We start from the raw sequence: 27,895 nt of genomic DNA on the forward strand, positions 1-27,895 counted from the left end.
GGACAGGTACATGGATGAGAGGGGTTTGGAGCGATATGGCCCAGGTGCAGGCCAGTGGGACTAGACAGAAGAATGGTTTGGCACAGCCAAGAAGGGCTGAAGGGCCTGTTTCTGTGCTGTGATGTTCTATGGTTCTACGGTTCTAACAGCAACTCCTTCAAGCTCATCTGCAGAAACAGCTTAATGTCTCCTTTTTTCCTTTCCAGTTTAGATAGGGTTCTGCTGGAATTACACTCAGACTTCAGTACCACTCTGGGGGCTCACCAGCAGCCACTCATCAAAATCCCAAGGACGCGGCCTAGAAAACGAGCTCTGTGGGCTTCCAAGGTATCACAGCCCTGTGGACGAGCTGACTCTAGGCCGGTGATGTCAACAGAAGTCTCTATCTGTCTCTGTCTCATTGGTGGGAGAAGAGGTTTGTTGCCAATTCTCAAGTCAGAGAACTTAATGTGATGCAACACTTGATCATCACAAATCAGTGAGTTGTTTTGTTATGTATCCCCTCTCACTGTGAAAAGAGGACATCTCTTTTTCCTTTTATTAAGGAGCGAGAGCCTGTGGTATGTCAAAGGTTGAGGTGAACAATTAGTTCTTGTTGATTGTGGTCTTTCTTGGGGGCTTTACTGTTGCTTGCTTGGTGGGTGGAGGGTGCTGATGCTTTTTCTGTGCTGAAATAGGAAGAGGGTTGTTGCTTTGCAGCCGCTTGTGAGTGGGAGAGGGGAGTGGGTGTCTTTGGGGCTCTAACGTTTTTACTGTCAATCATTCTTTGGGGTGCTCTTCTGTTTTTGTGAGTGTAGCTGAAGTACAAACACTTCAGAATGCACGGTATATTGCTTGCATTTCTCTGATATTGAATTGGACTACTGAAATAATGAAGCTTGTTATGATGCTTCACCTCATGGTAGAGCGACAGTCTTGTCACCTGTTGAGAATGGAAAAAGTGAACGCTCCATAGCCTTTGGGTCACGTTCCCTTACCACTGCAGAGAAAAATTATGCTCTGATTGACGGAGTCCTTGAGTCGGTTTTGGGCTGTAAAATATTTCAAACCGTAGTTGTGTGGGAGAGAGTTTAGCCTATTACTGATCATCAACCATTACTGCCCATTTTCAATCTACAGAAGGGTGTTCCATTAACAGCAGAAGCATGCAGAGATGGCTGTTTCTTGGAAGGCACGATTACAAAATCATATTCAAGTGGAATAATCATGGAAATCATGACAGATTATCCTGTTTACCTTTGGAAAATGAAGTACCTGAAATTAACAAAATGGACACTCCTCTTGGTGTATTCTCCCCTAAGCAAATTAAAAGTCTCCCTATTACGACAGAGATGATCCAAAGGGAAAAGAACTCACACTGTCTCAGGTCTACATGGCAACACAAAATGGCTGGAATGTGCACCAGAAATTCCAGGTTTTTTTGACCAGCGCAAGATGAACTTGCCCTTAATGGGTATTGCCTTATGTGGGGATTGAGAGTTGAATTTCCTCTGCTTAAGAAAGGAACAAGGAAAATATCCACCATCACTGAGGACTCATCACAAGGACAGTGAACCATTTACTGTTTACCTGTGCTGCGCACTAAATGCACTTTGAATTATATTCTACTAATATTTTGTTTAACGTGCTTGGTCTGATATACATTTTGTGGCTAGCCCATGGTCCAGAGGAACTTTGTTTCATCTGGTTGTATACATGTAGTCAATTGCCAATTGAACTTGAATGGGGTTGAGAGGGTTAATAAATCAGCCATGATGGAATGGTGGAGCAGACTTGATGGGATGAATGGAATACTTTTGCTCCTATGTCTTATGGTCTTTTGACTATGACTTTATAGCAGGTTAACATTGAATAGTTCAGGACAGGTCAAAAGCATGTAAGCTGCTACAATGGCTGTTCACCAGCTTCCAACAATGACTAAAGGCTTCTGGTTAGAACCATAGTAAACTGGCTTTTGGGACCTTCAAAACATTCAGGAGGCCTTTAGAATATTTTCTTAAAAGAACAAGGTATATTTCTAAATTTCATAGATCTGGACATAAGATCTGGGCATTATATATGACAAAAACACGTTAACCAAAAGTCAAAGATAATTATTCAAGAACTTTAACTCAAGAAGTTCTGTAGATGCTGGGAATGCAGAGTAACACATACAAAATGCTGGAGGAATTAAACACATCAGGCAGCACCTATGGACACTGTTGAAGTTTTGGGCCGAGACCTTACATCAGGACTGGAACCGGAGGGGGAAGAAGCCAGAATAAGGTGGTTTGGGGGGGGGGGGGGGGTTGAGGAGAAGGAGTACAAGCTGTGACAGGTGAAGCCAGGTAGGTGGAAGATGAAGAAAGAAGCTGGAAAATGATAGGTGGAAAAGGTAGAAGGCCTGAAGAAGGAATCTGGTAGGAGAGTGGTACATGGGATAAAGGGAAGGAGGGTAAGCAGGGCAAGTTGGTCAATGGCCAGGTTGGAGGAGCAGCACCTCATTTCATCAGGGTAGCCTCCAACCTTAAGGCATGAACATTAAACACAAAGTACACTGCAGATGCTGTGGTTAAATCAACACGTACAAACAAGCTGGAGGAACTCAGCAGGCTCTGCTGAGTTTCTCCAGCTTGTTTGTATGTGCTGGCATGAACATTGATTTCTCTAATTAACAGGTATTTTTCTCCACTGCCCTTCTCTCTTCATCCATTTCCCACTCTGGCCCCCTTTAAGCCCTTCTCTTTTCACCTGCCTTACTTACACCTCAGTCCTTTCCAGTACCAATGAAGGGCCACAGCCAGAAACATCAACTGTAGATATTTTCATAGATGTCTATTCTATGTCTCCAGCATCTTGTACGTGTTCTTGCTTGGGCCATTACTTTTGCCTTACCTGGTTGTCAAATCTCTTATCAAATGCAATTTCTGCTTTAACTCTGCATACTCACTGTTCAACTGCTTCTTCATCTGGTAAATCCTGTTGCTGCCTATTTTAAGCAGCCCTTGCACTGAGTTCTCAGCTTTGTTTCACATAGCCTTGCACACATTGATTTCTACAATGTTCTTGTTTTTGGAGGTGATATGTTATTGCAGGTTACTAAGCTCCATTTAAGAACGCAGCCACTGTTGGAAGATGCAAGCGATTAGCCAATGCACCTCCCAATTAACTGTCATTCCATTATCATTACAGTATATCCTCCAACAGATAGGCCTGGAAGCCCCACAGTATGTCAATGGAGGCAAGTCAAAGGCTGGAGTACCTGTTTGACCACATCTTCTCCCTCAACAGTAATTACATAGTATGGGCTACACACCAAGAAGTCTTACATCTGCTTTCGGCATAGGCTTGGGTGTCTTCGTTTTGCCCACACTAACTGTAATATGTATGCACTCTCTGCCACCCTTCTAAAGCACACAGCTGGGATCAGCAAACAGATCAGGCAATCAATCTCAAATTCACAAAATTGCTTCAATTAAGTAGAAAAATGCTTCACAGACAAGAAATCGTTGATCGTGGATAGATTTTTGGGCAGCAAATTCCCGAGAAAGAGACTACTGCCATAGTTAATGACAGACTGGAAAATAGTTTAGCAAGAGGAATGAGGTGAATTGAAACCACACTCTATCCATATAGAATGCCTCATAATTTTATATACTTATATCAAGTCACCCCTAATGTTCTTTTGCTTCACTGAAAGCAAATGGGAGAAGCACCAATTGAATGCAGGTACCTGAGATCCTTGGTGGGTCCAAACTGAAAGTGCTGAAGACAGACCTTGTTTTATATATATCACAAACAAGAACAAAATCTGCAGATGCTGGAAATCCAAGCAAAACCCACAAAATACTAGAGGAACTCAGCAGGCCAAGCAGCATCTATGAGAAGAGTCAACAGTTGTCTTTTGGGGCCAAACCCTTCATCCACCCTGATGAAGGGTTTCAGCCCTAAACGTCGACTGCTTACTCTTTTTTCATAGAACCAGCCTGGCCTCCTGCATTCCACCAGCAATTTGTGAGTATTACATATATACCTATATTTGTATAAATACCTAGTGTGGTGACCAGAACTGCACATAATTCTCCAACTGAAGTCGGTTAAGACACAGGAGCAGAATTAAGCCATTCAGCCCATCGAGTCTGTTCCACCATTTTATCATGGCTGATCCCAGATCCCATTCAATTCCATATACCTGCCCTCTCACCTTGATGCCCCAGGCACTAAGGAAGATATCAATTTCCGCTTTAAATATACCCACGGCCAAATGGCCTCCACTGCAGTCTGTGGCAGAGCATTCCACAGATGGACCACTCTTTGGCTAAAAAAAAAAATTCCTCTTTACTTCTGTTCTAAAAGGTCACCCCCCCTCAGTTTTGAGGCCGTGTCCCCTAGTTCTGGATACCCCCACCAGAGGGAACATCTTCTCCCCATCTACTTTATCTAGACTTTAAACATTCGGTAAGCTTCAATGAGATCCCCATGTAATCTTTTAAATTACAGAGTACAGGCCCAAAGCTGCCAACTCTCCTCATATGTTTACCCATTCATTCCTGGAATCATCCTTGTGAACCTCCTCTGGACTCTGTATCAAAGACATCCTTTCTGAGATATGGGGCCCAAAACTTTACAATACTCCAAGTGCATCCTGACTAGTGTCTATATTATAAAGCTTCAGCATTTTCTCCTTGTTTTTATATTCTATTCTCCTTGACATAAATGCCAAAATTGCTTTTGCCTTCTTTACCACAGACTCAACCTGTGAATGGAGTCTTGCATGGGGACTCAGTCCCTCTGCACCTCTGTTTGAATTTTCTCCCCATTTAGATAATAGTCTGCACTATTGTTCCTTTTACTGAAATGTATTATCATACATCTCCCAACACTGCCACTTTTTTGCCCATTCTTCCAATTTGTCTCAGTCCTGCTGAAATCGCATTGCTTCCTCAGCACAACCAACCCCTCCACCTATCTTTGTATCATCCACAAACTTTGCCACAAAGCCATCAAATTCCACTATCTAAATCATTGACAAACAATGTGAAAAGTGGCGGCCCCAATACAGACCCCTGAGGAACACTAGTCACCACCAGCCAACCAACAGGCCCCCGTTATTCCCACTCACTGCCTCCTGCCTGTCAACTATTCCTCTATCCATGCCAGTATCTTTCCTGTAACACCATAGGATTTTATCTTGTTAAGCAGCCTTATGTAAGGCACTATCAGATGCCTTCTGAAAATCTTAAGTAAATGACACCCACTGCCTTTCCTTTGTCCACCCTTCATGTTACTTCCTTGAAAAATTCTAAGAGATTTGTCAGGCAAGACTTCCCTTTATAGAAACCATGCTGACTTTGACTTACTTTATCATTAATCTCCAAGTACCCCGAAACCTCATTCTTAATAATGAACTCTAACGTTTTCCCTACCACTGAAGTTAGGCTAACTGGCCTATAATTTCCTCTCTTTTGTCTTCCTCCCTTCTTAAAAGTGAAGTGACATTTTTAATAGATAAGTCTGACCAATAATTTGTAAAATCACAACATAACTTTCCAACTTTTATATTCTCTGCCCAGATCGATGAAGGCAAACCTGCCATAAGGTGTCACTCAAGGAAGGAACATAAGGTTTCCATCTCAAGGGCAGCCCCATTCCAGCACAAGAGGAGGCAATGGGCCAACATATCAGATTGGGTATAGGGAATGCAATCAAAATGTTTGGCCACTGGGATGTTCTGCTTTTGGTGGATGGATCGGAGGCTACAGCTTGTTTTGGATCCCATGAGGGTTTACATTCTGCTCTGCCTATCTTCCAATCATCTCCTTAAAAAAAATCAAACCAGTGAGGCAGGTTTCTCAGATAAAGCCACTCGAAGAGTGCCTGCCACTCCACAAGTTTTATCCTTTTGGAGTTTCCCCATCACTGAACAGCCTGCTGCCCTTGCTAAATACAGGAATAAGCCTGGAAATTTTAAGTACCTTCTTTAGGTGATTGGAATTTTCCAGGCTGCATCTTTGGAGGGAAATGGACAGTGGACTTTTTAGAACTGAAAGACCTGTGGTCTTAAATTCTTGCTTCCAGAAGTATGACTCCCTGGCTCCATAATATCTTTTCCCTTTGAATAACACACATTTGCCATGGAAACATAAGACTTGAATAAGAATGTTTTGTCTCAGCAAAACTGAAACAGGCAGGCGCGGGATGAAGTGATCCAACCCGAGTTTCATAAACTTAGAAACACAAGTTTCACGGGGGAATAAAAGTTGAAAGAAAACAAATAGCTCCTGGCCAACACAGTTTTATGAAACAAAGTTAGATTTGTTGTTTTTATTCATTTCTCTGTACAATCACAAAAGCCATCTAGATATCATTAGCTCTTACTTTAACGACCATTAAAGGATTTCCCACATGCTACTTTAAGGAATTTTGAGCGACATGTTGTGTAACTCATAACACTGATGCAAAATGGAGCTGCTGCTTTAGAAAATGACTCCTCAATATTAGCTAATTGATTACTTTCTGTACAAACATTTTTTTTCAGTGAAACCAGTACACAACAAATCTGCCCTTTTAAAATAAACAATTTAGAGCCTCAGGAACACAAATACTGCACACTTCAGTGCAATTTTCCTTGCACAGATAAAATCACCAAAAACAAAAAAAATGCAGTTCAATACGTTACCTAAACAACCTACAAGCTTTCCTGAAAACCTGAAACTAAGCTGATGTTAAGTGCAATTTTAAAGCTTAGTAACCATTTCTTAACAATAAATACCAAATGTGAAGTTCAAGAAGTCTGTGTAGATTAACAAAAGGAAAAGACAAGCATCTAATTAACCTGAATGTAGGTCTATCAAATTACAAGTTAGGAGTTCTACCAAAAAAAATTCTGTGAATGAGCTAATCTGTCAGCAGCCTTTCACAAAACAATATCCCAAATTTGCATATTATATACAAAGTAATGATCTATTTAAGTATAAATTCCTAACTTGCAAATATACAAATTATCTGGCAAGTACAAACAGTCTTGAAATTCAGCCTTGGAATGTATGTGCTGTATTTGGAGAGGGCATACTCCTCTGTTGCCTTATTGGTTCTCAAGTTGTTCACTGTAGTAGGTTTCAAAAATCAGTGATAATATTAACTTGTTTCAAATATTTAAGAAGGGGGAAAATGGTGATTTTTTTTCATATTTTAAAACAATAACTGTGTACATTCTGTGCAGACTAGTTCGGATTATAATTGGGGCAGTTTGTCCACCGGAGTATCAAATTTAAATTCAGCAGGGAAAAGGTCAGCTGCCCGTGGATAGATGAGTCTGTACGACTGCCTAATTGTGACATCAGCCACACCAGCAATGTCTCCAATTTCTGCAGGGGAATAAAAAATAAACATCAATTAGATTCAGGATACAGCCAGTCTTCATTACCTGCTGATATAATATCCATGAATTACTATCAGCTTCAGGCCCCATTGAATTTTTTTCTTCTAATATACTTACTTGAAGTAATCGTGTATAAATACCATATCGAGAATACACTAGATCTTCATTGCCCTCTTAGGTTCAGACTCATCAGATCCATTACACACTGCAAGGAAGTATTTTTTGCTGTTTCAGAATGAAACATCACTGAAATACTGACAACTGGTTAGGGACATGCGAAGGGAAACACAATCCTCACGTTTTTCATAAGTCATACTTGGGAGATGAAGAGATGGTTTAAAAAAAAGTATGGGAGATAGAGACAAGGAGGGATGGGGTTCCCTGTGGGAGGAAGAGGGGAAGTCAGAGGACTGGAAAGGGAACCAGTGGTGATCATGGGCAAAGATCAGTTTTAGATGAATGCACATTTCCTTCCTTGTGGATCCTTTATTTTCAAAAGTATTTATGCACTTGGTACACAAATCAAGTACAAAACACCATCATTCTTAGAAGCTTGCTTACCTTTCTGCGTCCTTTTGTCTGCGGAAGCTTGTGATGCCATATAAATCGCTGCTGCAGCCACTGAAATGGGGCTCCTGCCGGGAACAAGGTCCAGTTCCACGGCTTTCCTTGCGATATGAGTTGCAGCCATTTGTACCTGTTTAGGCAATCCCAAGTTTGAACAGAACCGAGACATAAAGTCTCCTGTTGTGATTAGATCCACGCTGGTTTCCAGAGCTTTCAGAATTAGCTTGAAGCACCGGCCTATTTCTTTCTTCGGAATTCTGGACACTGCGCAAATTTCTAACGGTAAAAGTGGCAGAGTATTAGACAAAATCAAGTGCCAATGGCATGAACAGAAGTCCATGACGAATGAGGGCATTAAATAATTCTCAGAAGAAATGAAAGTTTATATTAAAACTGCAAGTGGCCAACAAAAATTTCCAAAAACACTTGGAAAGTACTGCACCCATAACTCTATCCATCCAATCAATCTTGTACTGGCAGAAAGCCAAACAGGGGTGTGGACAGCTTTACACAGCTCCTGCTGAACTTAAGACATCTGTATGTGTTAATATAAAACCAACTGGATGGCAGTATTTCAATGCATTTGTGCCATACATTGTGCATTAAGATGACCAACATGGTCATAACTCTTCAGTTCAGTAAAATTATTTTTAATCAACTATGAACAAAAAATTGCCTGTTCGGCTGCCAGCAACTACTCAGCCTGCTCCACTGCATTTTCCATTAGGATCAGCCTGCAGAACTGAAATCCCTGCCTGCTGAACTGTTAGGCTGTTGGAGGCAGACGAACAATTCAGACTTGCTCTTATTCTTCCCCCTCCCCCTTCATTATTTGCACCAATGGTTTAAAGCGCTCCACAGTAAATCCCACCCGCTGTATTGCATGCCAGGCATAAGAGTCACTGGCATATACAATCAGTTAAATACAAAGATCCATTCATATCTATTATGTTCATGTGAAATGACAGTACGACCACATTTAACTACTGTTATATCAATATAAACATCTTACAAATAACAGAAAAAAATCAAAGTGCTCATCCTTGTTCTAGTTTCATTGAGGTAAACAACTGTTTTGAGTTTATGAAAGGACACTCTGCCCATTTAATATTAACATCCAGCAAGAATAGATCAATTATGTGTGAAGTTCATTAGCGCTACCAAAATACCAGCTAATCAATTGCCACTTTTAACACCATAGGAAATCTGCTAGTGCTAAATGAAGGAACATTTTGTTCAGTAGACACATACCTACTGTGTACTGGATTGAGATGGCTCAAAATGATTTCACTTTAAGGACCCTTACAGAGAACAGACTCCTATCCCATCTCTCTGGATATAAATCCAGGTCCTAGAGGTGAAAGAAAAGTGTTAACTCAGATGACCATCCGAGCTTTGGCCAGGTGTAGAAAATGGAAAAGTTAGGTCTTAAATCAAAACAAAAAAAAATTCTGCTGCATTATTCCTTTTTGCTCAGCCTTAAATGACTGACTAACAAAACTCCAAATTCGCCTCAAGGAGAGGCAAGCAGCTGTTCTCAAAGCAGAACACTCCGGTTTGAGAAAATGCTCTGTAACGGAAACCACTGGTCTGCAGAGACGCAAGAGCCTTGATGGGCCACATCTCATTCTAAAGAAAGCTGTAAGAAATGCCTTGAGTGAAAAGGGGGAAAACAATTTGCTGCAATTTCGGCCAACCCACGTCACATCAGCTTTTGGTCTTGCCTCAACACCAAGTTTGAGTTTCAATGGATTTGAACCATCAGATCTATGTAAAATTTCAGACAGAATTATTATAACAAGCAAGAAAGTTGTTCCAATGCCCTGGCCAACAAGTTACCCAGCAAAAAATACAATAGGCTCATTGAGCTCACTGATATTTGTGTTTATGGGACTTAATTTTGCGCAAATTAGCTTCTGCTTACAATGTAACAGTGACTGCACTTCTTAAGTCTTTGGGATGTCCCATGATTAGTTGTTGTCAGCACTAAGCTTATGGGGACAGTCTTTGTTACCCTCAGCCAGCTTAGATAATGCAGTTGTGTTTCAATAAATATGATACAAATCACAGTTAGGATTGCCTAGAACGCATATGTACACTTACAACATGACAGGATTCTACAAAGCTGCTGGTTTCGAAGTGCTTGGTAATATCAGAAAGGAATGAAGCAACATCAAATAACAATGGCTGTACTATGTTCTGCAGATTGGCTTTATGCTGCCACAATATGGTGGCAAAGGGTGAAAAGCCACTCCTGTGACAGGGGACAGGAGCCCAGACTTCTGTCCTGGATGGCACTGATCATGTCAGTCAAGAATTACATCCTTATCATTGCAGAAAAGTGATGTCTATTCCATCACAGCATGGGCTAGAGGCTTTTAAGTGGTGGAGAGGCTCTAATGGAATCAGGTGATGACCCAGCACCAGCCTACTCTCAGATCCATGGAGAAACCTCATTTCTGGTCTTATGATAGCCACATGGTGAAGCATTGGGATTGCAAATGATAGAGGAAGAAGATGATTAGGTCTTCTCTCGTTTATGATGATTAACCGATGTGAATGCCTGCCATTTATTATTGACCACTGGGGTGTTACCAAGTCCTCTTCTATTAAGTTATGACTAGCAGTGAGCGCTTCCACATCTGACCTTATGATAGAAGGAGGATACTGAAAAGCATCAAATTGAACTGAGCTTATTTTGCTGATGATCATCTGTTGTAAAGTCCAGTTCCCAACAATCATTAACTTCTTTAGTTACAGTTTCAACAACCAAAAGGTTTCCTTATGAATTTGAAAAATCTTGGTGCTACGTTCTGAAATAACTCCACTTTTAATGTTGATGGCCGTTGTATTCACTTCTTTAGCACTCAGCTTATGTGTCCATGAATCAAGGTTGCGAAGACTGCTAATTAAAAATGATTATTTTTACCAAAACCAAGAATTCCTATTGAAAGCTACTTGGAATACAAAGAATTATTGAAAAGCAATATAATTTTGAATTCCAGATCCGACTTACCTTTGAATGTCCGTGGCACACCTTCTTGTCTGCAGGCAATATACAAACAGGCAGAGGCAATGGCATCATTACTCCTTCCTTTTAGGCTCTTCTGTTCATAGACTTGTTTAAATAAATTATTAGTTCGATCCTGACAGAGGAAAAGGAAGAAACTATTTAATTATGTTTGAGTTCTTTGATTTTTGAGAATACTAAAATTTCACGTGTTCACTAAATTAATGAAATGATGCAGTGATTAAACAAAAAGCTCCACAAACTTACAACTATATTCCTGGGCAGATTTATCCTATCAGACATATTGCTGATTTCCTTAAATGCATTCATCATTGCTCGATCAGAGCTACTCATTGTCCGACGATTGTGGTATTTTGCATTTCCAAACTCATCAAAGCTTGCTGATCCAGTCCCCTGTAGAGGAATGCAAAGCAAGTAATATTCCCAAAAGGAAAAGTGGGCTATAAATACACAAAAAATGCATAGACTGGAGTACTCTGCTACAAATCTCACAATAAACCCATTAGAAAGGATGCTGCAGCCTATTTGTAATCTAGGTGTAAAATACTGGTCCAAGATCAATGAGGGTCAGTTTTCACATCCCTTCCAAGTTCATAAAAGGCTTTCTTACCAACATTGAGGAAACGCAGAAAACAGATCAGAACTACTACACAACTTATAGGGAGGATTACAGTTTCTTCCTTTGATATGGTTATTTTATAGTTACACAGCTAAATAAATATAAGGAGAGATTTGTCTATGCACTTGAAAATCAAATTAATATCCTGAACATTCACATTCAATAAGCACAGCGTTATTTACCCAGAGGAAGCAAAACTGCATTGGCTGTCAGAGGCCACCAGCAAAAGGGGGGGGGGGGGGGCACTTGAGGTAATAATCATATGTCAGTTGGGAAGAAGTATTGTGTAAGAGTTGAGCTACTTTGAAGAGTGGGGCAATCATTAAAACATCAAAATCTACACGTGAACCTGACCTACTTGAATTTAGTTTAGACTTCAAAGCTCAGTTTAGGGCAAAAAAGGAACTAACCTGCAAGCTCCTTCAAAGGCTTTGCAACTTTAATTAGATAATAATTGACAACTCAGGGCACTTAAAACTTGGTGGAAGTGCTGGCTAAACTGCTTGAGGCAGCTTACAGATGGGATACATGCATAAAACTGGATTTGAAATTGTTTTTTATTGTGACATAGACCAAGACAGAGTAAAAAGGTTGTGTTACATACTGTTCATACACAGTGTATTGAGGTAGAACAAGGTAAAACAAGTGCAATACACAATAAAGCTACAGATAAAGTGCAGTGCAGTTAAATAATAAAATGCAAGAGCATAATAAGGTAAGTTGTGAGATCAAGAGTCCAACTTATGTAACAGTCTTATAACAGTGAGATAGCAGCAGTCTTTAGACCTGGTTGTACATGCTTTCAGGCCTTTTTTCATATCTTCTGCCGGCAGTAGTCCAAATCACAGATCGATGTGTGTGCCCACAGATGGAGACAGTGAGGAATTCTGCATTTCTTTGGAACCATCACCTTCTTATTTAATACTGCAGAAAATTTGTTATGTTAAGATACATTTTATCAAGTCAATTTACTACTAATCACATTCCTACCTTCCCAATCATCGTTGACAAATCCCCACCATTTAGCAGTGGATTCTGGGCATCACCAACTCGAGATGGGTCTTTTGTTGCTTTGTCATTACTAAATGTTCGCCATTCTGAGCCAACATCTATAACCCTATCACCTGTTGAAAGAAATGAGGACAGACATGAAAATCATATTAAAAGAACCATCGAAAAGTTTTATCAAGCTTCAAAGGAATATAAATTTTGTCCAACTACTACACTGTTCCTATCTTTGTGCACATGTCAGTCTGTGATTTGGACCCCCCCCCCCCCACTGAGGTTGTTTTCCTTTGATTATAGCAAGCTGCATTCCATATTTGCTCATTTAAGGACCATTGTTTTATCATCTGTTTATGAAAGGAAAAGGAATAGCTTTCCTTGTCCACGGAACTCTCCAAAATGACCAAATGCAAATGCATATCTCCACATTTACTGTTTGTGTATTGTACCAACTACACATGAAATTTCACATTAGTCAAGATAAATTGAAATATTTCAACTCTAGTTAAGCCAGGTCCCAAAGATTACAATTTGGACCCTATTTTCAAATCATAAACCTTTACTTCCACTATGCTGTAGCACACTGGACAGAGGATGAACTTGTACTAACATTGACAGATAGTATCCTTTATAAATTCAGCCTTGACTTGATAACATTTATCAAAGGAAAAACAAATGTTCAGGCTTACAATGTCAAACATTATATTTAAAACAGGTGCATTGTATAACACTTACCGCTTTTGATTTTATTCAACATTCCATGTTAGAGTTAATTCAAAGTGAATGGTTAAGTCAACTCGCCAAGTGCATCAATAACCAACGGCACTTAATTTTCAATTAAAAAATAGTCGCATTGCTCGGAACATCTTGTTTTAAGAGACGCTCAGTATGATTCAATTAGAAACTACTACTTAGCCACATTCATTAATGGGAGGCCAAGTAAAGGACACTGAGGGCAAAGTACTTGAACTGGTCTACATTACCCTAGAGTATCATTGCAGGCACATTAGACCAATGTGCCTGTTATACATTAGCAATGTTATGTACAACACCAAACCCATTCCACAATATCAATCAGCTAAATTATGAATGCTTCTGTAAATCTGACAAACCATACAGATTTTTGTTAAGATTTATGGCAAAGGAAAAACTAAGTCCCTTTCTTTACCACACCTTATGACAATGGGGAAAAATTAATTAGATCTAAACTGATCCAACATCTTGCCACACCAATGTAGGCCAGATGTTTGCTAGATAACCAGAAGGGGCAGCACAGTGGTCAGTTGACGAGGTTTCGATCCTGACTATGTGGAATAGGCACATTCTGATTGTATTGAACCCTCCTCGAGGTAATCTGGCTTCCTCCCACATCCCAAAGACATATTGGTTGATACATTAAGTGGCCATTGTAAAACTTCTCTCATTATGTAGGTAAAAGGTAGAATTTTAGGAGGATTTATGGAAACGTAGGAAGAATGAGAATAGTAGAGGAATTTTCTATGCTGTAAGGTTCTATGATTCTAGACATTTAAAGATAATTAAACTAGCATACAAACTGCTTTTGCATGAACACATTCACCACATGCAGAATGTAACTATGAAATTATTAAGCCCCTAGATACCAAATTACATAGAGAACAGAATCTGTGTAACTACCTTGGGAATTCCTCTATTTTTAGAACCTTCAAAAAGGGGTCAGGAGAGTGCAACTTAGGAACAATATTATTACATTGATTAAAAAAATCTTTTCATTAATTAGTTGTATAAATTCAAAATGATGGTTATGACTCAGCATTGTAAAAGTGACAATTGAGAAAAACAAAGGTATTTAAACCTCAGTTGGCACAAAGACAAACAGCAAGTTACGCCTGCAACCACTGACGAATTCAAAATAGAAATTAATTTCTATAAATTAAACCTATCACAAACAACTCTTCAGAATTTCCTACAAAGCCAACTTTATTCTCTTGTTAGCTGTGATAAAAAATGGATAAGACAAATTAATCTAGATCTATGAAGTTTTATCAACAATGTTTTCCCTACATTTACCACAAATATATAATACATTTTATAAAGAGACTGATTACAATTTGAAAGGGAGACTAATAAGCATATGACTTCTAATGACCTGGTATAAACCACAAATTTAAGTCAGTAAATTCTCTTTAATCAAGTGCTTGTGTAGCATCCTAATAAGACCCTTCAGGAAATGAGAGTGCATGCAATTCTACACAAAACAATTAATCAAGTGCTTTGATTATACCCAGCTAAGCTCTATTTAGAAGCAAATACAGTAATATATGTAATGTTCATGTTTTCTGCAGCAAATATTTCAAGCTAACATTCCCTTTGACAGAACTGATGTTTTCTTTGCTTCAGATCACAGTTAACAGCATGCAAGATGGCAGGACAACATCTATAGACCGCTTTCATAACTAGTATTTAAAAATCAGTCTTTCACATAAGCAGAGTTTGATTCTTGATAATGCTATATAAAAATTACTTGCATTAAGCATCATCAGTAGATTATTTGGTAGACTAGATTTTGAATGACAGATTTTGCCAATGGACATGGCGGCCTGTGAACCTGCAGAATAGGATGCAATAATTGACAATTTCTGTAGCATCTTTAAATAAATAAATTGTTGTTCATCCAACAACCAGTACTGTAATTAAACGTTGAAAGTACTTACATTATCATCTTCAAATCCTCTCAAATTCATCAGCTACAAACCCCATCCCTTTCTTTGGCCATTTTCAGACTGAAAGGGGTCAGAAGCTAGGGGACAGAGTTTGTGACAGGAATCAAAGAAATGGAGTCAACCTTCCTAACATTTAGTTGGGGGAGAAATTTTCTTGTTCAATACTGGACTTTTGACAAGTTGCTTATAAGGTAGTCCTTTGGAGTCAAGGATGATCTGCTTCTACTACAAGTGCCAGGGTTTTCAGGTGCCTGAAGTGTTCTATTATGGACTTTCTGCAAGCACCACCATGGTGGAGTGGTGGATGACTGACAGGGTAGGAAAACAGTTCAGCGTTGAGCGTGGATAACTTCACTCACCTCAATGCTGAACTGACTCCACAACCTATAGACCAGGGGTTCTCAACCTTTGTTATGCCATGGACCCCAGGCTGGGAACCCCTGCTATGAACTCACTTTCAAAGACAGTATTATTTATTTCCTTTTCCCTTTTTATTATTTCCATGATTTGTCTTCTTTTGCATATTGGTTGTTTATGTCTTTGTTATTTTAGTCTTCCAAAAATTCTATTGTATTTATTTTCCTGTGAATGCCCGTAAGAAAATGAATCTCAAGGTAAGTATATAGTGTTAGATACATTCATACCTTGACAATAAATTTACTTTGAACGTTTAACTTTCTGAACATTAGCTTGGGGTGTTCTGTGTGAATAGCCTTCACTTGCTCCTATCATAGACACTTATTTCTCCTCGTCTTCCAAAATAGTTTTTCTTTCAAGATGAAAGGCAACAGGCCATGGATTCCCAAGTATTTATGAGGACATTAGAATTTTTCAAGGGAGATACAAAATATCTTTAAACCTTACTGCCGTGATGGAGATCAGACGAGACTGCTCAGTTCTGTTGTGTGGTGTGACAGTATCAATACAGCTAGGTGGTGGTGTGCATGAGAATCTGTGCTAAAAGTCTTTAGACACCTGGCTGGGAGATTTTGGAAAACCGTGCCAGGTATGAGAAATGTAATTAGAAGGAAAGATCCTTAGGAGTCCAGAGGCAGTTATACAGGATTTGAAAGCCAGCACCAAAACAGACATGTCTTTAGTTGGTTAACAAGCAGAGAGCGAACAATCAAAGTGCATAAAAGACAAGAATTTCAGGTTGTATACTGTATACGTGCTCTGATAATAAACAGAACCATTTTAAAGAATGGAGCAAATAGATAACATTGGTTTAATTTCATATGAACTGCTGTACTTGGATCTACTCCCTTATTAAATAGGGACCAACAAAAAATATATCAATTTAAAAACAACCTGCCCTTTTCTCTGAAGAAATGTAAATTACATTATTTTACCATTATTGGCTTTATGGGATGCCACAGACATGTAACATTTGTTAAGCAAAAATACATTTTTTGGACACAAAAGGCAGTCTAGATAATTCCAAGGCCACAAAAGGTTCAGGCAAGGAACTGGCAAACACAGGTTAACAGATAAGATACAGGTTGGACACAAACACTGGTCTTCGATTGTGCATCCTAAGTGACCAATAATGAGCAACCAAGCTCTGCATGCCGTGGGACAAAGTTACGTTCAGTTTTCAATTCCAAAACTAAAGGAAGTCATTTAAGTTTTCCTTTCCTTTGCACAATCTCATATATGCAAATAATAAGGGAAGGAAAACTATAATAGCAAATTTATACACTGACTTCATATTTTACAGATCACAGTATGTAACTTAAATACTTCTTTTACCTACAACCAGTCCACATTCTGGACAGATCATATCACCGGCACGGTAATCTTCCACCAGTATGGCATCTGGATGGTTTGGACACTGCACTTTGGGTAATGGATCTCCACTAAAAGGCAACAAACAAAAATATTGTATGTAACTACAATATTGTTGTAAATGTTAGTTTAAAAAAACAAAATTAGTACAAACCCATAGATTTAGAATCATTTATCTCACAGTTAGAGTCCAAACTCTCAGTCTGCAGAATTTCATTAAAACCATTCCAAACACTGTGAATAACTGCCAGAGACAGTGCCTTTGACAAAAGGATGCTAACTTGCTTTGTCATTGATGAGCCAACATGTGACATGTCAGCAACTGAAAAGGACATGGGAGTAAATTCAAGTACTATGATAAAAAATTACAGCAATCTGGGGAAATGTCTGCCTTGCCCCTTGGAATATTTGACTTTCGCAACTCTAAAAGCAAGCAATGCTAGAATTACAAAGCAATCAAGATCCAAGAGGTCATTCAGCTATCACTTAGATTCAAGAATAGCAAATACATTTAAAAAAAACCTGAACTTCCCTGGTAAATTCCAAAAATATTTCTCATTGAAAACTTCACCCCTTAGCATGAAATAAGATCCTCAGGTCCAACTACAAACTTTCACAACTAACATTTATCTTAAAAGTATAACTCAGTGAAAAGCAAAACGGTTCATATAATGCCATGTTACAAATTACTTACTCATTCAGTACCACAGCCGAGAAACAGGCTCTTAGGCTCATTGACCTGCAATGTACCACAGCTCTGCATTCACCTACCATCCACGTATTTATTCAAACTTCTCTGAAATGTTGAAATTGAGCCCACACCCTCTGAGTGGAGAAATTTCCCTTCATGTTCCCCTTAAGCCATTATCTCTAGTCCTGGTCTCATCCAACTTCACTGAATAAAGCCTGCTTGCATTTACCCGATCTATACCGCTCAACGTTATACAACTCCATCAAACTGCCCCACCTCAGTCTCCTATGCTCCTGGGAATAAATTCCTAACCTATTCAAACTTCCCTATAACTAAGGTACTCAAGTCCTGGCAACATCTTCATAAATCTTCTCTGAACTCTTTCAATCTTTCCTCTAGGCAAGTGACCAGAATTACATTGAATATTCCAAGCCTTACCAACATCTTATACTACTTCAACATACATTCAAATTCCTCGACTCAATACTTTCATTCATAAAGACCAACATGTCAAAATCTGCTTGTGTTATAGGGAATTATGGATCTAAACTCCAAGATCTCTCTTTCCTCTCACATTCTTCAGTGCCCTACTACTCACCATGCAAGTCCTACCCTGCTTTGTCCTCTCAAAGTGCAACAGCTCACACTTGTCTGCATTAAATTTCATCTGCCATTTTCCCAGCCTGTCCAGATCCTGTTGATAGCTTGCTCGTTGCCTACTACGCTCCCAATCTTGGTGTCATTGCAAATTTGCTGATCTAGTTTACTACATTATCTCTAGGTAGTTGACATAAATGACAAACACCAACGGACCTAGCATCAACCCCTATGGCACACCACTAGTCACAGGACTCCATTCAGACAGGCAACTAACTACTACTACTCTCTAGCTACTCCCCTGAAGACAATGTTGAATTCAATTTACTATCTCAGCCAGAATGCCAGATGACTGAACCTTCTCGATCAAACTCCTGAGCAGAACCTTTCCAAAAGTCATGCTAAAGTCCATGTAGACATCATCCACTGCCATTCTTTCATCAACTTTCCTGGTAACCTCCTTGAAAAACTGCAAGATTGGTTAGACACAACCTATTACTTCTCCAGACTGTGTCCTCTCCCAAGTAAACAAAGATACAAAAAAATCCATTTAAGATACCCCCATCTCTTTTGGCTTCATGTATGATTGACCTTATCTTCTAGCAAATGGTATCCCATATTTCAAACTATATTATATATGCTTTGAATTGAACTGACTATTACTTACGCCCTTCACATACATGAAGGGTAAAATTCTTTACATCTCTGGCTAAATATGCAATTTATAGTAATTTGTAATAAGTAGCAAGTACAACAGGACAGTCAATATAACACAGAAATACAATTGCATCAGCGTGAATTAATCAGTCTGATGGCCTGATGGAAGAAGTTGTCCCAGAGCCTGCTGGTCCTGGTTTTTAGGCTGCGGTACCATTTCCCAGAGAGTAGCTTCTGGAAAAGTTTATGGCTGGGGTGACTCAGGCCTCCAATGATCCTTAAGGCTTTTTTTTTCCACACACACTTGTCTCTATAAATGCCCTGAACAGTGAGAAGTTCATATCTACAGATGTGCCGGGCTATCTGCACACTCTCTGCAGAGTCCTGTGACTGAGGGAAATACAGTTCCCATAGCAGGCAGTAATGCAGCCAGTCAGGATGCTATCAGTTGTGCCCTTTACACCTCGAAAGTCTCAAAGTGGTAAACTAAATGAATTCTTGATATTAATACCATCATGGATATGCTGTGTGTTTCAGATTCAGATTCCTTTATTTATCCAAAGATATTGTGAAATGTGTTTGCATTAACAGCCAGCACAATGTAAGGATGTGCAAGGGGCTGCTGCAGGTGTCACCACATATTCTATTGACAAAACCTTTAGGATTTGGGGTCTCATGCCAAACTTCTTCAACTGCCTGAGGTGAAAGAGGTGCTATTGTGCCCTTTTCACCACAGCCAGTACGTACAGTCGAGATCTTTGGTGATGTGTAAGCTCAGGAACTTACAAGTTGTTCACCCTCTCAACCCCAAATCCATTGATGTCAATAGGGGTTAGCCTGTTTCATTCCTCTGGTAGTCCACAAGCAGCTCCTTTGATTTTGTAACATTGAGGAAGAGGTTGTTTTCTTGACACCACTGTGTCAGGGTGATGACTTCTCTGTAGGCTGCCTCATTATTATTTGAGATTAGGCCAATCAATGTAGGAACAGATTGTTTAAATCAGACAAACTTTATGAGAAAATCATGGACAATGATAACTCCCAAGTCTTTTCTAAATTCACGTTCCTTCACTACAGCAGCCTGTGCCCTGTCAACTGAAGAGCAAAATGGGAAACCTTAATACAAGCTGTCAATAGAATACGCGGCGACACCTGCAGCACATCCTTACATTGTGCTGGCTGTTAATGCAAACACACTTCACTGTATCTTTCGATAAATAAAGGAATCTCAAACATACAGAATATCCGTGATGGTATTAATATCAAGAATTCATTTAGTTAACCACTTTGAGACTTTCGAGGTGAAGACCGTTTCCTGTTGCATAACTGACTAAAGCTCTCTAAGCAGAGCTGTGATTCTGGAACAGAGTTTGAAAAGGTCAGTCTATCTATCAACTAACACAACACCCAGAAATACAGCTAATGATATTTGTAGCTCAATAAACATTATACATTACGTATGTAAAAGATATAAACCAAACCCCACAACTACGTTAGCTCCCTGTATCAAGTCCTCCTCAAAATGCCACTTTCAACCAGATAGATCACCCTCTGGTGAAAGTAACAATGAAATATTTCTTGGGAAGCTTTTCACCATAAAATCACACAATAGACACAAACATTTCATAGAAATAATAGTCTGCACAAGCCAGATAACAAGAACAGGGCCTCACAGTGGCTTAGTGGCTAGCACAGTGCTTTATAGCTCCCGTGACTGTGGGGGTTTACTCTGGGTGCCCGTTTCCTCCCACAGTCCCACAACTCATATCACATGTTGAACAGACTTACAAAACAAAATTAAAAACCCCCTTGTTTGAAGTCACTGTTTGACTGTGGCAACAATCAGTTGAGATCAATAACGATAAAGTATAGCAGGTGTTTTGTTTACCTGGGCTGAAGTACTCATACACTTACGGCACCCAGTGTCTTGAAGTACAAGCTCAAATTATAAGACACATCATTGATAATAACTTGTTACCCATCCATTTTCTAAAAATCATTTTCATGCAGGTCACTGACAGATTGAAATGTCATCTTTCAATAAATTCTACGGTATTCACTCCAGTCTGTACGTCAAACACTACTAATCACTGGTTGACTAAATTACGGGTAACAATCCAAAATGTAGCTTGTGTTTTATTTGCCCATTTCTCAATTTAAACTATCACTGCAGAGTTCAGTATTCTACAACTACCTTGCATTTCTTAGACACCACAAGACTCAACAGAAAAACCTAATACTTTCCTGAATAGCACTTTTGTCACTGGAATAACATTTAACATGTGGTGATCTCATTGAAACAGAACTCTTTAGAGGTTTGACATTACTGAAGAGTCAGCCATTTAGGACAATAACCTCTTCACCAAGAGGGCAGCCAATGTTTGGATTCATTACAAAAGTAGTTCACCACTCAGAGGTTTAGAATATTCAAAACAGGGACTGATGTAGTTTCAGAAAGAATCAAAGAATATGTTAGTGCAGGAAAGCAAAAGCACAACCATGATTTTCCCAAATGCTACAACAGACACAAGGCCTGAATAGTTTTCCCCTGTTCCTTTCTGTTATGATTTAATATTCTGCTGCATGTTAATCTCATTAACTAGTAATAGATCTTAACTATTTTTAATATCTCAACAACCACAATGGGATGCACATTAAGTGCAATCAAAGTAGAGAATTAAGTAACTGGGTCCCAATAACTTCAAATTTGCATTCTACCAACGATTTTCCTTCTAAAATTAGTAATTTGGTTTATTATTGACACATGTATTGAAGTGCAGTGTAAAAACTCCTTAGTCTGCCATCCACAGATCATTCATTACAACAGTGCATTGTAGTATTAGGGAAAGCAATAACAGAAAACAGCATAAAGTATTAGAGTTAGTGCACTGCAGGCCGACAGTGGTCAAGGCCACTGCAAGGTACATAGTGGGTCAAGAGCCAGTGCTTGTTGCCTTATGATGGATTCAGTATAAACTCTGTCAAAGCTCTTAAATCACTCTCTCACACATCATATTGATGTGCATGGATCTTTTTTTTTGCACTTTCTGCTACACATGGTTCTTCCTCCTTGTACATCATCTCCAACTCTTTCAGTGACTCAAGTTCTACTTTGCTAGACTTCAATGTGAATTTAACAAATATTTCATTCGAATAGACCCTGATAGAACTCCTGAAATATGTATTTAAATGCTTACAGTGACTGACAAAATCCACATCATTATGCTTTTACATTTAAAAAACTATATTTTACAAAATATGCAACTACTGTTCTCAACAAAGCATAAAGACGGTTTTTGAAACTTTTGAAAAAAGGTCAAAATCAAAATAGATCAGCTCTGTTCAAATGGATCCCAGGGCACTGACAACCTGGTACTAATGTAACTTACTGTGCAACGAAGAATAAATACAGAAGTTTTCAATTCAATTCGAGCTTATGAACATTGTATTTTTTTCTTCAACTGAGAATAATATTAATATCCTTCAGAGAAAAGTTGGGGCCAGAATTGCATGTGAGATCAACTCAGCACACATTAGAAATCACTGAATCACTGAGGCATTCTTGATTTGATATCAGTGTACAAGTAATTCTGATATTTCATGCTCCCATGACCAGTGCTGGCAGGGACACAATTATTGTCCATCATGCATTGATGAGAAGACAGTAGTGAACTTTTCTTCATTGTAATGATATCCCAAAAATGGCAGTAAATTTTCGTTTGGGCACTCAGGTACTGATCTTAGCTATGACTTTATTGTGCAAACACTATTGATTTCCTGTGCCTTTTATTCATAGCCCATAATGTGGATTCTAATAGTGAACTCTAGTTAACTGGGCCATTAGTTTATCAGGGCAATGACTTATTTGGGACTCTATGCCACTTAAGCGGACAGGAGTCTATTGCTGAACAGTTTTAAATTAGATTTAGTTGCACGCACTTGTATGGCCATTTACACCATGCTTAGGGCGAACAGTTTTTAAAACAGTGTCAGTTGAACGTGTTTGTGTTCTAAAATCAGTGATTTTAGTCGCTGATAGTTGGTGACAAACAAGCAGTGAGACAATTCTGAAATGTTTTGCTCACTGTGGTTTCAAGCACTCAGGCTTGGAGATGCCAGAAATGGCTGGGAGTAAAAATGAAATAATTTCATTACTTTCAAGTTAGGAACTACAAAAAATTTGAAGGTATCAACATCTTAAATGTTGCAATGAAAATTTGGAGAATGCAGCCGTCAAAAACATTGTATGAAGGTAGTCCATCATCTGCACCACGTGTCTGTGTTGATTTTGTTCATTTGTAGTCAATCAAAAGTACACACCAGCATACACTGGATAAATTCTTCCACTAATAACTATTAGGAACTAGCAGTACTGATAGTGGATTGTATTGGTATTGGTAGTATTCTAATTTGCTCTGTACTTCATAATTTATTACACAGTTAAATGACAGTGAGCCCTTTTTATACCTTAACTATCTGAATTGACTTTCTTACATTCTTCATATACATGGAGTAAATAACTTTACATTATGTCTCCATCTAAATGTGTAATGTGCAATTTATAGTAACTTGTAACAAATAATATGTATAACAGGACAGTCAATATAATATAAACATACAATTGTGTCAACATGAATTAATCAGTCTGATGGCCTGGTGGAAGCAGCTGTTCTGGAGCCTGTTGGTCCTGGCTATGGTATGCTATGGTACTGTTTCCTTGATGGTAACTGCTGGAACAGTTTGTAGTTGGGGTGACTCAGGTCCCTAATGATCCTTTAGGCCCTTTTTACACACCTGTCTTCGTAAAAGTCCTGAATAGTGGGAAGATCACATCTACAGATGCGCTGGGCTATCCGCATCACTCTCAGCAGAATCCTGCAATTGAGGATAGTAAAGTTCCCATACCAGGCAGTGTTGCAGCCAGTCAGGATGCTCTCAATAGTGCCCCTGTAGAAAGTTCTTAGGATTCAGGGGCCCATACTAAACTTCTTCAATTGTCTGAGTGAAAGAGGTGCTGTTGTACCTTTTTCACCGCACAGCTGGCATTACAGACCACCTGAGATCCTCGATGATGTGAATGCCGAGAAATTTAAAGCTTTTTGCCCTCTCAACCCCAGATCCATTGATGTTAATGGAGTTAGACAGTCTCCATTTCTCCTGTAGTCCACAACCAGCTCCTTTGTTTTTGTGACATTGAAGGAGAGGATGTTTTCTTGACACCACTGTGTCAGGGTGATAACTTCTTCTCTGTAGGCTGCCTCCTTATTTGAGATTAGGACAAACAGCGTAGTGTCGTCAGCAAATTTAATTAGCAGATCGGAGCTGTGGGTGGCGACACAGTCATGTATACAGACAGAATAATGGCATGAGGGACACCTGTGCTGAGGGTCAGAGGTCAGGGAGCCCACTCTTACCACTATGAGACTTTGACTAATTGCTTAATTGCAACTAATGGCAACCGCTTAATTGGGTCAAAATGTCCTGTTCCCAATTAACCAGAATCCACTGTACATGCAAACTTTCTTGCCCTATTTTGCCTCTATCATATCAACAGATGTATAGGTTGTGATATATCCTGTACGCATACATACTATGCAGGTGACTCCATACTATAAGCCAGGAGTTAAGTATTCCATCCCCAGAAATTGTTTTTGAGGGAACAGGAGATAATCTCATGTCTGTGTTCAACAGCTCAACATTTGTAACAAGGCACTTGCATTATTGTTCCAAGTTGATCTCCCTATGGTGGTTACATCCATCAGATATAACTTCATAAACTGATAATGAGGTAATTTTGCAACAGGCCAGAGACAGTGGATGGTTCAGTCTTCATGTCTGAAGTATTACATCTTTCCAAGCCCAACCCACAACTGACTGCATCATGGTCTAGTACAGTGATCTGAATACACAGGAACACAAAAAAGCTCCAGAATAGTGGACTCTGCCCAGTATATCACTTACACATCCCTTGTCATCACTGGTAGTATGTACAAGATGTGCTGCTACTTCAATAACAGAGAAGAACATAATACATTACTGAACAGCCTCTTGCAATATGCCTATTATCAGAATATTATTTTTATTTCTGCTTCCCAGGATCCATAGTATTTAAGTTTATAATTGCCTTTTTTAAAGTTATTTCAGCCTTGTCATTCCTTCTGTATTACAGTAGGCGTTATGCAGTTTGCAACTAGTCAAGATTCAGATTTATTGCTCACATGTACATGAAATGCATTCTTTGTGTTAACAACCAACACACCTGAAGGTATGCAGGGGGTTGCGCACAATTGGCGCCAACATAGTATGCCCACAACGTTCCGCAGAAAAACACAGAAGACAACAGAATGAAACAGAAGCAGAACAAGCCCTGTTCTTTCCTCCCACCCGTCCAAGCACATTCATGATCCTCCAACCCTAGGAAAGGAGGTCCTCAGCCTCAGACTTAGATATTGGGCCTTCAACTTCCCCAGTGAACTAATATTGATTACATCTAGATTAATCAAACCACATGACAGTACAACAAATCCAATGTCAAAGGTAGCAGACATTAATCTGACCCCTTTGAAATTGGTCTCCTATTTGTGTCAAGCTATCCATGAAAGACACTTTAAAAGTAACATCAGCTTATGACTTCACAATATAATGATCAGGCACTACTGTACACACAGGTGCAATTTACACTCACCCCACCTACCCTGCTTGTTATCACTGAAGCCTTTCGAACAACTCGATACAAATATAGTTGTATTAAAATATTTAGAACAGTTAAAACAGGCAAGGCACAGTGGGGGGGGGGGTTAATAATAGTCACCCTTTTTCATTCTACTTCCCATTCTGACATGTCAGTCCATTGCCTCTACTCCCACGATGAGGCCACACTTAGGTTGGAGAAGCAACACTTTATATTCCATCTGGGTGGCTTTCAACATCGATTTCTTGAACTTCCAGCAACTGCCCCCTCCATCATGCCAGTTTCCCTTTCCCACCTCTCCTTTCCTGCCTATCACTTCCATCTTCCCTTTCTTCCATGGTCTTCGGACATCTCCTATCAGATGCCCCCTTCTCCAGTCCTCTCTCTCTTTCACCAATTAACTTCCCATCTCTCCATTTCACCTCTCTTGGTTTCACCTATCACCTTGTACTTCTTCCTCCCCTCCCCCACCTTCTTAGTCTGACTGCTTCCCCACTCCTTTCCAGTCCTGGTGAAGGGTCTCGGCCTGAAACTGCTTAACTCTTTTCCATAGATGCTGTGTGTTGTTTTGGGTTTCCAACATCTGCAGATTTTCTCGTGTTTGTGATACTATTTGGGGGGGGGGGGAAGAGGATTGGTGCAGACAGAATTAGTGTAGTGGGGCTACAAATGTTAAGTATGGACGCTGTGAAAGGAAGGGTCTGTATGACTACAGATGAAAAACTCACTAAGCAAATAAGAGTGGTACAAAGGCAGAGGAATCGCTTCGGCAAATTGTGCCAATGTGCCACTATAAAAGCGACGATTAACTGTAGATGTTGAAATCTGGCAGACCACCCACCCCCATCCCTCCTCTCTCTCCCCCAATATCCTACCTCCTATTTTCCCTCCATATCGTAAACCCTTCTCCTCCCCACAATTCAACCCAAGCGGGATGACAGCGGGAGACAAAAATCGGTGCAGATTGTAACAGGTATCGACCCTCTCCCCTACCCTACCATATCCGCTTCTCACGCTCTCCCCCAACACATACACAATCCTTCCCTTACTCCAACCCCCCCCCACCCCCACCGTGCCAGGAGCCGCCGGGGTCTTCAAGTGTTCACGGTGCGCGAACCCCCGAGAACCGGGTCATGGGCCCCTGTTGCCTGCCAGCGCCTCCATCCCCACCCCTCCCCCTCGCCCAGCGGCACCGCTTCCCGCGAACGAGCTCTGGTACCCCGCTCCGGGTACCGAGCCACCCCCAACCCCCGGGTCTCTCGATATGGGGCAACTCTAGACGAGGGGCGGGTGGGCAGCGTGTCGGTGCCGTCTGTACATGAGAAACCCGCCGCCACCGGGACTCACCGACTGCAAGACGCCATCCTGTCCAGGCGAAGGGAGTGACACGCATCGGCCGCGGCCTTCACTTATAAAACCGCGGTCACGTGCTACGTCATGGCGTACGGCAGGGCGAACAAATCAAAACTCCCTGGTGGGCTGGGAGCGTTGCTGTTTCACAATATTCTGTTACCCCCGCACTTGGCAGGTCTGAGCATTTTGAATTCAAATGGTCACCTTCGTTTATCTTTGCATTTCAGTTGTATTTCATGCTGCTCATTCTTTGAAATGCAGTAATTTCTTCATCAAGAAGCATTCGTTGTTGAGTATCCCCGGCGTTTTCTGCTATCATGACTAAATTGCTGTTTTTATTTGTTATTGACCGCATCATTTGCTATTTTAGAAGATTATATAAACTGAAGCTTTACTTTGTCAGCTTTCTGTATGTGGATGGCCACAGAAGGCTCAACAGGAAGTGAATTTAGTAGTTTGATTCTTCGGCATCGTATTAAGTAGTATAGTAGTGGAATGTTCGAATTCCTAGACTAACGTGACCATTGATCCAGAAACTTAAAATCTAGTCCTATCATAGTGGCTAGAAATGTAATAAATTATATTTTAGAAAACAAAAAGTTAACTGTAATTGTAACTTAAAACTACCCAAACAACACACACAAAATGCTGGTGGTACACAGCAAGCCAGGCAGCATCTATAGGGAGAAGCGCTGTCGACGTTTCGGGCCGAGACCCTTCATCAAACTAACCATTTAATTTTCTGATGTCTTTAAAGGAAGGAATTCCGCCTTCCTTGCTGACACATATATATGTACAATGTCTGAAATACATCCTATGGAAATGTTTGTTTGA

The 27,895-nt window shown here is 39.9% G+C and overlaps 1 protein-coding gene across 2 annotated transcripts; it reads right to left on the reverse strand.

The window, feature by feature from the left end:
- Nucleotides 1-6,310: 6,310 nt before the first annotated feature.
- Nucleotides 6,311-27,144, reverse strand: gtf2b (general transcription factor IIB). 2 transcript variants are annotated; one of them, XM_059983851.1, is made up of 7 exons: nucleotides 27,056-27,144; nucleotides 17,037-17,143; nucleotides 12,568-12,701; nucleotides 11,205-11,351; nucleotides 10,944-11,073; nucleotides 7,922-8,203; nucleotides 6,311-7,346 (listed from the first exon to the last, which is right to left on the reverse strand). In XM_059983851.1, the coding sequence occupies exons 1-7, from the start codon at nucleotides 27,070-27,072 to the stop codon at nucleotides 7,213-7,215; spliced, it is 951 nt and encodes a 316-aa protein (XP_059839834.1). In that variant the 5' UTR covers nucleotides 27,073-27,144; the 3' UTR covers nucleotides 6,311-7,212. The 2 variants fall into 2 exon arrangements, with proteins under 2 accessions (XP_059839834.1, XP_059839835.1); XM_059983852.1 differs by having other exon boundaries at nucleotides 17,041-17,143; nucleotides 27,056-27,140.
- Between the last annotated feature and the right edge of the window lie 751 nt (nucleotides 27,145-27,895).

Source organism: Hypanus sabinus, chromosome 11, assembly GCF_030144855.1.
Source record: "Hypanus sabinus isolate sHypSab1 chromosome 11, sHypSab1.hap1, whole genome shotgun sequence".
NCBI lineage: Eukaryota > Metazoa > Chordata > Chondrichthyes > Myliobatiformes > Dasyatidae > Hypanus > Hypanus sabinus.